This window comes from Tupaia chinensis, unplaced genomic scaffold, assembly GCF_000334495.1.
Source record: "Tupaia chinensis unplaced genomic scaffold, TupChi_1.0 Scaffold139491_1, whole genome shotgun sequence".
Taxonomy (NCBI): Eukaryota; Metazoa; Chordata; class Mammalia; order Scandentia; family Tupaiidae; genus Tupaia; species Tupaia belangeri.
Window position 1 is genome coordinate 739,044 of NW_006199376.1, and position 12,705 is coordinate 751,748.

Sequence of the window (12,705 nt, forward strand, 5' to 3'; positions counted from 1 at the left end):
CACAAGTGGAAATTCCACATCTGACCTCATGTGACAGGTTGCAGTCAAACTTCTACAATACAAAAATGCATAAAATTACATTCAGGCAAGACCAGCAGATGGCATAACGGTTATGTTGCTGGACTCCCATGTAATCAACACTGGTTTGAGTCCCAGACCCAGCAGCTTGAAACTCACACCCAGCACATGTGTGCATGCTCAAAATCCCAAGAGGAGAAAGGAGAAGGGACTGTGGCATGGCCGTCCCCCCACCCCGGGGGGGGGGGACTTCTCATTTTCTGTTTCTTTGTCTCTCTCTGTCTCTCCAGTGAGCACATGTACCTTATGGCAAAAAAAAAAAAAAAAAAAAAAGGAAAAACTCTAGAAAAAAATTAGATTCGGGATATGCATATAAGGTGTTTATGAAACGTAATTATTTAATGTTTATATTTGAATGCCAGCCCCCAAAAATCTCATTATGTATACGCTAATATTCCAAAATCCAAGAACATTTGAAACTCGAAACATTTCTGGTCCTAAGTATTTCAGAAAAATGTTACTCAACCTATATAGTGGAGAGGAAGAACATTTCCTCTTAAATCTGCAACCTCAGTGTAAGCACATCTGCTCTCCTAGAAACTGGGAATTCCTACTGCCCCAGAGCTTTCTGGAAATTAAGTAACTTCCCCTCCCGGAAAAATGGAGGGGAGAAGGAAAGCTAGAAGACAGAATGGGTGTGGTGGTCCCCTGATTTCATCCATATCTCTATAAGGTGGTGCCACCTGATCATGGAAAGTCTCTCTGCTGCTTCTGAAAGTGAAGGATGGTGAGGCCTGGGCTACTGCAGTGCCCCTAGCCACAGAGGGGTGTCATAATGTTCTGTAATTGATACCTGACAATTGAGAGTTTGCCTTAGCATGTCCCTAGAAGAGGATTTAGTGTTGAGTGGCACTACTGGACCCAAGATTTTCTGACTTGTTATGTAAATGGATAATACACTCTTATGGGTTGTTGCTCATGAATCATTTTAAATAGAAAACCATAAAATAGGCTCACATAGATACAAGATGGTACCTGAAAACCCTATTCTATGGATGTTGGTGATAGCTGAAGAACTAAGAAAACCGGAGTCAACCTCCTAACAGATTATTTTCCATGCCAGTCTAGAAGCAACTGAGGGGTCCAATGAGCCTCCCTGCCATCCCCACTCTACCCCCTCCACTGGGGTGGCATCCTCCTCTGGGGCCTCTTACGTGTAGTCCCACAAAGTCATAGGTGTATTATCCAACCCCCTCCTCTAATGACTAATGCCACAGGGAAAGACCATCAAGGTGGCCCCCAATGTGTTACACTTGGAGAACATCTATAAGTATGAACTGAGGCTTGAGAGACCAACCAAGGAATTTCCTAGAGATAAAGTCAGTGATATCTCTCATTGCATCTTGAGTTACTAGAGAGAGAGAAATGCAGAACACAACAGATGTCTAGAAACTTAGTGACCTCAGTGTTGAACTTACTGGGCTTAAGGGGCTGTAATTTATTTTATGAACAATTTGCACAAAGAGCAAATGCCCAAGACAGATAAAAATTCCATTAATGTTCTCTTCAGGCCAAAAACATATCCAAAAGTCCCATTAATGTTCTCTTCAGGCCAAAAACATATTTTTTTACCCTGTCTTTTATGGTTCTTGACCTACTGCTGCTACACCCAAGTGCACAGAAGAGAGTTTACCATCTACTGCCAAAAAATTACAGTATGTGGGAAAAAATGGAATTAAAATATACATTTATTTGAGGTAATTTTTTTTAATTCATCCATTGTTTTTCCATGGCATCATAAACTTTTCAAGAGCTCCTTTATATATCTGTCCATCAAGGAATCCTAAAACCACCTGTCAATCCCAAAGTGTCCTGAACTCCACCTAGGAATAGGAGCATTTTGCCTCAACTAGTCTAGAACTTTGTTACCTGTGCTAAATTTCATCTGAAATGTTTAAAACAGTATCTAATAACAAAAATATGTTAGTAAGACTGTTTTAAGTGTCATGACTCTATTTACTAGCTGTGTGACCTTGGGCAAATTACTTAATCTCTCTGTGCTTTAAATATTTTTTGTCTGGGACCAGCAGTTGACATAATGGCTATGTCGCTGGACTCCCACATAATCAACCGCAGTTTAAGTCTGGACCCGGTGGCTTAAACTCACGCCGGGCGTGTGTGCATGTGTGCCCAAGATCCCAAGAGGACAATGGAGGAGAAGGGATTGTAGCATGGCTATCCCCCTGGAGGTTGAGGGGGTGATTTCTCACTTTCTATCTCTCTGTCTCTCTTTCTGGCTAGCGCATGCGCCCTATAGCAAAAACCTCTCAAAAAAAAAATTTTGTCTGTAAAATAGAAAGAAAATTTGTACCCATCTCAGATGACTACTGTGAGATTAGGGCTTACATGTAGGAAACTACATGGGGATGATAACTGTCAGTAAGTTTCGGAGATTTCCCTGACTCCCACTGGAAAAGTGAAAAACCTTTTCCTCTGTGCTGTCACCATATCTAGTACTGATAGACTTGATGCAATTACCATAGTGTTCCTGAAACAACTGTTTACATCACTGTGTCTACTAGACTGGGAGCTTCCGGAGGGCAGCAAGATCTTGTCACTACAGCTACACCAAATGGAACAGGGCTAAGCATAAAAGACATAATCACTTCTGCTATAATGCTGGTTTTAAAATGCAAATTTAGTCTGACACAATTGATATAGTAGGGAACTGAGCATAATGTGAACTTCAAGCTTGCTTATATGCAATTCCATTTTGAAAAAAGGAGGAAACACACACAAAAATACTGCATCCAGTGGAAGTGAGATGAGTAGGAAGCCCAACACACATACATACACACACACACACACACACACACAGCCCCATTTATCAGCTCCCTCAGTTCATGAATGCATTACTAGCCACAACCATTCACATCTCATGCTGCAACTTTCCACCCAATTTTAAATAAGCCTCCTTCGCTCCATCGAAATAATTTGCAATCTGCTTCCAATACTAACTTCCACAAGGGAAAGGTCTGAGTCTTCTCAAGGTAAAATGTCATGTTTATTGTAGTATTTACAGTTTTTAAAGTTCATTTATTTTGTTAATGATAGAAAGTACATGTGTGGGGACCAGCAGACGCATAATAGTTACATCACTGGACTCCCCCGTAGTAGATCATGGTTTGAGTCCTAGACCTGGCCGCTTGAAACCTATGCCAGATGCACATGTGCTCATGCCCAAAAATCCCGAGAAGAAATGGAGAAGGGACTGCAGCATGGCTATCATGGTGGAGGGTGTGATTTCCAGCTTTCTGTATCTCTGGTGAACACACACATCCTATAGTAAAAATATCTATTAAAAAAAAAAGTGCATGTGGGTGCACGAGAGAGAGAGAGACATTCTAGACAGGGTTTCATCAACCACTATCCCCTTTCCTCAGTCTTCTAGTTTGTTAGCATCCTCGGTGTGCTCTCAGGCCAACCTGGGAATTTGAACCTACAGTCAGCCATTTGCCCTCCAGTGCTGCAGCTCAGCCCACCACCAACTGTACCAATATGTATGTACTTTTAACCATTTAACATAGGTAAAACAATGCTGCCATTTTTCTTATGTTCCTTTTTCAAAATGTGTCAACAACAAAGTTTTTGAGTGTTGTGTCTGTACCCCCTCTTTTTCAATAAGTCTTAAAGGTTTTTATTGTATAATTTCATTTACTGTGATTTCTTTTTTTAGGATATGTGCCCTTATAGTCAAAAGAACTGTACTCAGTAGACACATAGTTGATGGTAAATAATTCCTTATCTTTGCCATGGATACTTAAGACTCTTTAAGTTGTAGGAGCCTGTTGGTCAGCAAAGCCTATTTGGGCTAGCAGTTCTATGTCCCAGGTAAGACAATAAATACTTATTCAGAGCCAGTTACATGCCAGGCATTATGATGAGCAGTGGAGATACTGTGGTTAACAAAGAGCAATGTCTGGAACTCTTTCCATCTGGTGGGGGAGACAGAGACAAGTGATTACAACGGACTGGAAAAGACTTTATAAAAGAATAAAACTAGGTCTTCTCTCCCATACTTCAGGGAATATGAAAATACCTCCCAGAGAAGTGTTCTTCTTTCCCAGATCTTTCCACTCTTCTTTCCCTGCTTGACCCCATTGCTGCCTCCTTATTCTCCTTCCTGTTACTGGACAATCAGCATTGAGCAAAGAGACAGAATAGGGAAGAGTTAATGTGGCATGTGGGAGGGATAAAGCCCTGAGGGAAGCAGGCAGAACAGCCATATAAAGGGTCCCACAGGTAAGAGTCACAGAAAAGAGAAGCTGCTGTCACAGTAAAGAGAAGCTGCCAACACAATGCTCAAGACCTTATCCCAGCCAAACTTTTTGCAGTGATTTCTTCTGTATTTGTTTATCCAGTCAACATTTATTAAGCTTGTGCTGTAGGCAAGATCCTGAGATGAATTGGTTGACTTGCTCATCAGAGATGCTTCTTCATACGACTGCCACTCTGAGTTGATGCTGTTTTCCTCTGCTTATGTCAACTCCACTGCCCCCCTTACCTCAGGATTAAGACTTGTAATACCCTCTTCTAGATTGTGAAGAAGGAAAGGAGACAAAGAAAGAAAGTTCCTTTTCTTGCTGCCATCTCTCTCTACTGCACCCCAGCCCAGCTTCAACCTTCCAGCTGGTGTTCAAGTTGGCTTCTTCAGTACCAAGTTCAGAAAAGCGTAAGCATCCCACATCCCCACCCCTAAATTCACCAAATTTTCTCCTATCACACTAGGTTCTCAGCTTGACTCCAGATCACAGCTGCCTCCCCCAAACATTTCTCCCTTTCTTTCATCTCTGCCTGCTTTCTTCTTGGAGGGTTGGTGGCAAGAGGATTAGAGCTGGGCACCACTTAAAATCATGGCACCCACACCATTGCAGAGCTGAGGAAGCCAAGGCCACAGATCTCATCCAAGAACAGTCTGAGCCAAGATAGCCTGAGACCTGATCCTCACCCAGCACTGGCTTTCTCTATATATACAAACATTAAGACTCTTCTTTGACTGAGACAGAAAACCTTTCATGCCTGCTCCAACCTCAGCTGACCTCCAATTGGAGGGCACTGGCAGTACCAGCCACTGCAGCAGTCACCACCATCCTCACTCCATTTTTTCTCCCACAACACTCATGAACTTTTAGGACTAACATATTTCCCCATTCTAGCTAGAGCTGTGACCTTAATTATCCATCTAAAACCCCCAACCAAAGGCTATAACCCTGTGATCCTCCCAACCCTGTACTAGACTTATACATACACTATGGATGGGTTTATGCTACTGTGACATTCCCCAAAATCTCTTCCCCTGTCAGAAGCCATGCCCCCATGAGCCCTATAGCTTTATCCCCTATAGTATGGGAGAAACTGTACTGCCCAACACCACCTTCTTACATCCAACCTTTTTCATACTAATGGGCATTCCAGGGCTGGGAGGTGCCCAGGCCTGGCTGACATTGGTCTTTGGGCCCATGTATCTACTGGCCTTACTGGGCAATGGAGCGCTATTGGCAGTGGTACGGATTGACTCCAAGCTGCAGCAGCCCATGTTTCTACTCCTAGCCATGTTGGCAGCCACAGATCTGGGCTTAGCGATGTCGATTGCCCCAGGGTTGCTAGCCATACTGTGGCTTGGGCCCCGACCTGTGCCGTATGCTGCCTGCCTGGCTCAGATGTTCTTTGTCCATGCTCTGACAGCCGTGGAGTCTGGTGTGCTTTTGGCCATGGCGTGTGATCGTGCTGTGGCAGTAGGGCGTCCACTACACTACCCTATTCTGGTCACTAAAGCCCGTGTGGGCTACGCAGCCCTGGCACTGGCCCTCAAAGCAGTGGCTATTGTTGTGCCTTTCCCTCTTCTGGTGGCACGATTTGAGCGCTTCCGAGCCAAGACTATCAGCCATGCCTACTGCGCACACATGGCCGTGGTAGAGCTGGTGGTGGGTAACACGCGAGCCAACAATTTGTATGGGCTGGCACTCTCACTGGCTGTGTCAGGTGTGGATATTCTGGGCATCACTGGCTCCTACGGGCTCATTGCCCATGCTGTGCTGCGGCTGCCCACCCGGGAGGCCCGTACCAAGGCCTTTGGTACATGCAGTTCTCACATCTGTGTCATTCTGGCCTTTTATGTGCCTGGTCTCTTCTCCTACCTCACACACCGTTTTGGTCGTCACACTGTCCCAAAGCCCGTGCACATCCTACTCTCCAACATCTACTTGCTGCTGCCACCTGCCCTCAACCCCCTCATCTATGGGGCCCGCACCAAGCAGATCAGGGACCGACTCCTGGAAACCTTTACATTCAGAAAAGGCCTGTTCTAATGCACAGTGATAATAATAGGGCCGGGGGGAGGGGGGGATGAAGGCGAGGGTACATTAGAAGGAAAGTCTGAGGTCTGTGGGTGTGGATTTTGTCATCTTTGTCCCACGGTCTGCATATGACTGTGATAACCATTCAACAGATACTTGCTATAAAGCCCCTGTGTGCACTACTGGCATCTGTGGACTCTGGCCCATGTGTTCTGCTTGGTAAAAGGCAGGGAGCTACACATTACCATGCAGAAAAAATAAGGGGATCAGGCCCAAACACAGTGGTGCATGTGATAGGGCACCACAGTGTAATACTAGAGTCATGTGGGAAGGACCATTTTCAGACCCCAGTTGACCTGAGCATACTGGCTGGCTGGTTGGTTGGCTCTGTGGCAGATCACAGCATGGAAAGACCCTGTCAGAAGTACTTGTCTCTCCTAAAAGGGAAGCTTAAAATAAGAAGGGCAATCGGGGAACTAGTGTGGGATCAAATAAACAAAGTCCCCTTTCCACCCATCATTCCCAACATTTAAACCTAATTCTGCCCATGTTCCCACATAAAAGCTTCTTTACAGATCCCAGACTTGGGGATATGCTCAGCACTGCCACAGAGGGTAGCACTGCCTCTAGAGGCAAGTGTTTGCATACTTGTCTGAGATCACAGCCCTCTCTACTCCTGGAGCCAGATTCTGTTTTCAGACATTCTCAAGGAAAGAGTTAAACAGGCTTACCCCCCACCTTCTGAGAACTTGGATATGTCCTGTGGTCCCATTTTGGCCAGGGCACTGGTTAAGACATTCCCAGTTCAGAGATACCTCTTGATCTCATGTGTAATTACTATTCCTCCCTCCTATTCCCACCAAAGCCCCAAGAATTAACTATAACTTCTGTCCTTAGGCCTGTAGCTCCAGGGGTCAGGGGTCCAAATGAAAAAAAAATGTTGATATCCCAGAAAACGGCTATAGCCACACCTGCTTACCTATGGTCCCTCGCTAATCTGCTTTTGTGCACTTTCAACCAAGAATATACAATCCCCAGATAAAACCTCCATCATCGCCCTCATCTGTCCTGGCCAATATCACTGGAAACACATGATGTCAGTAGAGTATGTGGAAATGGGAATATTTCATATTGCTGTAGCTCCCAGAGCATAGAGAGAGTAAATAGGAAGTGTTGTGGTGTTGTCCAATGATCGGTTTGTTCTCAGCTAAGACTCCACATTGAAAGGGACACTAGATACAAAGCCCTTCATACCAGTGTGAAGGTCAGAATGAGTGTAATATTGTCAGGAGAACTTGTCCTTGTCCTAAGGTCAAAGAAAGCTGCGGACTGCACAGGTGGACCCATAGTGTCCAAGAAAACTATCATAACCACAGGCATTGCAGTTAGCCAGGAAGATCTGAAGCCAGGAGCAACCCACTCCATTCACACCGATAGCTGGATGAAACACCATGGAAGGTCATGCAGAAGAGAAGGCTGTAGATCTGGAAAGGCAGATGATACCATCTCCAAGGCCACACGGGGTCTCACCAGGTCCTCATTAATAAGGAACTGGAGATACAGCCCAGAAACTCTGCATGATTTTCAGAGGTGTTGTCACTCTAAATCCAATTAAATGGGATAAAATCTACAATCAACCCAAGTGCGGGCTCAGTCATTCAGACTTATTTTTTCATCAAGTTCTGAATTTAAAGGACCTCCCAGCAAATGATTTGGTAGATAATTATAACAAAATTCTACCCTAAGGGGTCACAAGCCTTTCAAATGTCTATATCTTTCTTAGTGATACTCCTTTATTAAATCTATCCTGAGAAAAATAATTGAGATGTGGACAAAGATGTATGTAATAAGATATTTATTACAACATTATTATAAAGAAATATATTTTAAAGAAATGTATGTGTGATAACTCCATGCCACACATACATAAACACACACACCATTTTTTGCCCTTCCCCACTGATACATAAAAGGGAAATCACGTGCAGCTGATGTGCATAAGCAAACTTCTGTCACCCTCCTGCCACAGGAGGACAGTCTTCTAAGGCACCTTCAAAACCTGGTTGTGCAGAACTCCACAAGATAGCTGGTTCCAAAGTGGTACTTTGCCCATTTTAGGAGCTTTCTTCCTTCAAGTCAAAAATCCAGCCCCTTAGACATTTGTATTTTGTTCGAGATTGCATACATACTTACCATGTGATATGCTTAGAAAGCTTCACAAACTCTTGTGCCCCATAACAACCTGAGAAGAATTAATAAAAGCCCACAACCCCTTATCTACAATCCCAAAATAAAAAGTCTTTAAAGAAACAAGTTTTTTCATTACTTTGGCCCAATACCTAACCTCAATTGTCATGATCCTATTTATAGCTCTTATTTACCCCACTTAGTGTGACTATTCATACATTTAACCACAGACATGTTGATGCATTTGATTACAGGATATTAACCTGAATTCTGCTTAATATGTAGTATGTACTATATTCCCTGACCATAATCAGAAAATTTTTGAATTCTGAAACAGATACAGTATTGGGGACTTGCACAACTATTCCTGTAGCCTTAGGGAAGTGAAAGAACTTGTTAGGGCTCTTTATCACTCTAATGTCTTCTGTCAACACTATTCCTTAATGCCCTGAGGTGTCGTGCAGAGAACCTCATGTTCTCTGGATAAACAGCCCCACCTGTTTGTTCCTTCATGCTCTCATTCAAGTCACCCTCAGTCATCCTGCAGATTATTTGTGTCTTTTTCCCAGGGAGACCCCAGAATGGGCCACAAGGGACGCAAACTCCATGAGCAGGCTATGACCCAAACAACCCAGCTTTAGGCTCGCTCACTCCATCCAGGATTCAGTTGTCACGTTTTCCTTCAAGAACTTCCAGTCTCACATACTATGAACCAAAAGGGCAGCAGACATACTTAATGGCAGGGCACAGCAGTATAGAACCAGGGGAGCCTAGAGAATCATGGTAACCAGACCTCAAGAGAAAGGAGACAGAAGGTACACACTTCTGGCTAAGTTCATGAGTATCCAATTTCTCTTCTGAGTTCCTTACCTGAACAAAAATCCTAAAGAGACCCTTCTCAACTACTACACCAACAGCCCACCTTTCTGCACCTATTTCATCCTCTCCCTTCTCATTTGGGATCTGGATGCACACTGTTTACCAGTCATTCTCATCGTCTCTGTGCTACTGCATGTGTCTCTTTGCACTATCTGCAGTTCCACCCAGGTCTGTCTCTTGTCCTTTTGTGTGTCTCCTCTTGCTCTACACCTCTATTTGTCTGGAAAGAACAGAAGTGACACCTATACTACACCAAAGGACCTCTCCTTATCACCATGATAAAAATGTGCTAAAGGGGCATTAGGAGAAAGGAACTTAGTTTCACTGGTCATCAGGAGAAACCTGGGGTTTCTGGGAAGGTCCGTATGGCTCTCTTATTCTTCCCATTTCCTTTTCAATAAATCTCTTTGAACTCCCTATGTAACATTCAATCCTTATAGACTGCAATAAGAGTGCCAGAAACATGTTGGCTTCACCAAAACGCAATAAGAAGAGTGCCAGAAACATGTTGGCTTCACCAAAAGGAATTACTGTTTCATAGTTTAAAACTAAAATCAAACAGAACTGAATTACAGATCCTCTGTTAATTCACTATATGACTTGAGCAAATTAATCTTCTCTGCTCCTGCTTCTTCACTTGCAAAATGGGACAATAATAGTACCTACTTCAAGAGGGTACAAAGGGATTAGCTAAGATAACGTATTCAACATGTTTGGCACGGCCCTTCCACAGAAATGTTCAACAAATATTTGATGTTAATTCCTCTTCTGAATAATAAGGCGGTACCCACTCACACCTTTGCTCAAAGACTTGGCACCTAGACCCTTAGCTTGGTCTAAGGAGACCCACCTATCCCTGATACCAGTTGCATATCCTTTAGAAAACTGTTCCTGACTATGCTCTTGCCCATCATTGTAGGACCCTTCTTTGTACATTCCCACCACTCCATTGATACTATCTTAGCCAGTTCTACATACTGGGCTGGGATCTTCCTACACACACGGTCTTCCTAGGCACAATGGAGACTCTCTAGAGGGACACAAAGAGAGGATTCCTTGACCATCTAAGGTATGGGGGCAAAAGTAGCTTCTGAAAAGGTTCTCTAGAGTGCTTCCTCAAAGCACTACTCAAGAGCAAAACACAAGGTTGGGTCTCTGGACAAAGAAATGAGGGGAGATGACATATAGATGAGAGCTGGAATGGGAGTCACTACTAGACACAAATCAGCCTAGGATAGGGAGTGAGGCGTGAAGTAAATTTTCCTCAAATTTACCTAGGCAACACTGGCTTCCTGAAAATTGTCTCCAGTTACTAAGGCAACATTATCCCAATTAGATTCTTACCTCCACATTGTCAGAGCTCAGCACAGCACCCTCCTACACACACAACTGGTTTTCCTTGCCATCGTAATCCATCCATTAAAAATGGATTTCAACCTAGGCTGCACATCAAAATCAACTAAAAAATTTTATAAATCTTGACATCCGGACACACCCAGATCAATTAAATCTCTGCACATTCTGATCTATACTTCTCCCATGTCCTTCAAGACCCCCATCCAACTTCACAAAGAAGTCATCTGCAGACTGGTCCCATAGCATGGTGGTTTAAGTGCTATGCATTAGGAGCTGGATCCCACATGGCTGAACATGGTTTGAATCTCGGTCCCCGTGGCTTAAAAAACATGATGGGCATGCCTAAAATCCTGATGGAAAGGAAAAATGGAGGAAAAGGGATTGTTATGTGATCATGCCCTGTTGGGAGATTCTGCCTCTGCCCTCTTCGCCACATCCTCTTCTCACTCTCTGTAAATACATTTACCCTCTGGCAATTAAAAATAAATAAGTAAAAAGACATCTGCGCTAACAAGATAGCAAACTGCTGCAGGAAAAGCTGGAGGAAGAATAGTGATCCTGTTCCCTTTAGACCAAGAATTACACACACACACACACACACACACACACACACACACTCTTATAAATGTTCCTTAACAGATATGTGCATTTTCTTCCCCTAAAGTATGAGAATGAACGTGTAATTAAAGTATGAACCACAAGCCTTAGTAAGAATGGGAAAGTTACTCTCTTCTCCCTACCCAAGGCTCCATTACCTAGGCAGGACCTCTATGACCTCATGTTACAGTAGGTCAGAGCCCAAGGCTGGGACCTCACCCCCCCTGGGCAGCTTGGGGTTCCTGCAGCAGCCACAGCCCTGCCCAATCCCTCCCCACACCCCACAATGTTGGTTGGTACCCCCCACCTGCTAACAGTGGATGAAGCTGATGCCACCTGGACCCTCATCAAGGATAAGGTGGGTAAAGTAAGTTGGCTACAGAGTAAGTAACAGAGTGTGACCTGGCTGGGTCTCAGCAGCCTGTTAAGTAGGAAGGGTGGGAAGCTTGAAGATAGTAATAACTAACATTTACTCAGTGCTTATGTGCCAGGCGCTATAGTAAAGTGCTTTGCACAGACTTTCCCATCTAATCACAATGAAAAAAGCAAAGGTTCCTTGAAAAGCAATATATAGGGAGCTGAGGTACAACTTAGGTGGTCAGGAAGGCTTCCTGAAGAGAGTGACACTCTAGCTAGGTAAGTAGGAGTCTCACACAAAGAGAGAGAGGAATACCTGGCATATGAACAGTGCTTAATACGTACCTGAATGAGTTAATGAGCAGGTGGGTGAGTAACATACTAATTGAACATGTTAATAGAACATATTCAAAAGCCAGAAGAGAAAAAAGACAACTGCAGAGTTGAAAGGAGTGGTGAAAAGGGGGCCAAAGTACAGGCGTAGATCATAAAAGGGCTCTCTAAACTTCCAACTGAACCTAGACTTTACCTTCAATTTCCCTCCACCCTAGAAAAAGCAATTTGAGTTTTGACCAAACATGTAGATTTCAAGGAGCAGGAGATCCAGCTGTATCTGGGTTGCAGGTGTCCAGCAAATCCCACCAAGGAACTCGTCTAAATGCAGGCTAAATGCCGCAAATTTCTCAAAAATTTAAGGATCAGGTTCTGGCTATGTGATATGAAGAAAAGTAAGTTTGAAGAATTTATAGAAGATAGCCCAACAAGCTTAAAAAATATTCTTTTGGGGGGGGGGTGAGAGGGGTTTGCTATAGGGCTCATGTGCTCATCAGAGAGACAAAAAGCAAGAAAACACACCACAGGGAGATTGGTCATGCCGCAATCCCTTCTCCTCCATTCTCCTCTCAGGATCTTGGGTGTACACACACACACACACACAAAAAAAAAAAAAAAAACG

General features: G+C 43.8%; 2 protein-coding genes across 3 annotated transcripts in view; both read left to right on the forward strand.

Moving 5' to 3' along the window:
• The first annotated feature begins 5,423 nt into the window (after positions 1-5,423).
• OR52W1 (olfactory receptor family 52 subfamily W member 1) lies at positions 5,424-6,386 on the forward strand. Its single transcript, XM_006162020.1, has one exon. It carries the CDS (start codon positions 5,424-5,426, stop codon positions 6,384-6,386), a length of 963 nt encoding a protein of 320 aa, XP_006162082.1.
• Positions 6,387-9,925: 3,539 nt separating this feature from the next.
• CUNH11orf42 (chromosome unknown C11orf42 homolog) overlaps positions 9,926-12,705 on the forward strand; it is a 7,580-nt gene continuing 4,800 nt past the window's right edge. Inside the window, exon 1 of one of the 2 annotated variants that reach the window (XM_006161971.3) lies at positions 9,926-11,751. In XM_006161971.3, the coding sequence (XP_006162033.1) occupies positions 11,680-11,751 (72 nt within the window). In that variant the 5' untranslated portion in view covers positions 9,926-11,679. The remainder of the gene's footprint in view (positions 11,752-12,705) is intronic. The other variant, XM_006161970.3, reaches the window with a different exon arrangement.

Bases quoted from the DNA above. Each gene is read 5' to 3' on its own strand.
- OR52W1 (XM_006162020.1), top strand. From the start codon at position 5,424: ATGGGAGAAACTGTACTGCCCAACACCACCTTCTTACATCCAACCTTT.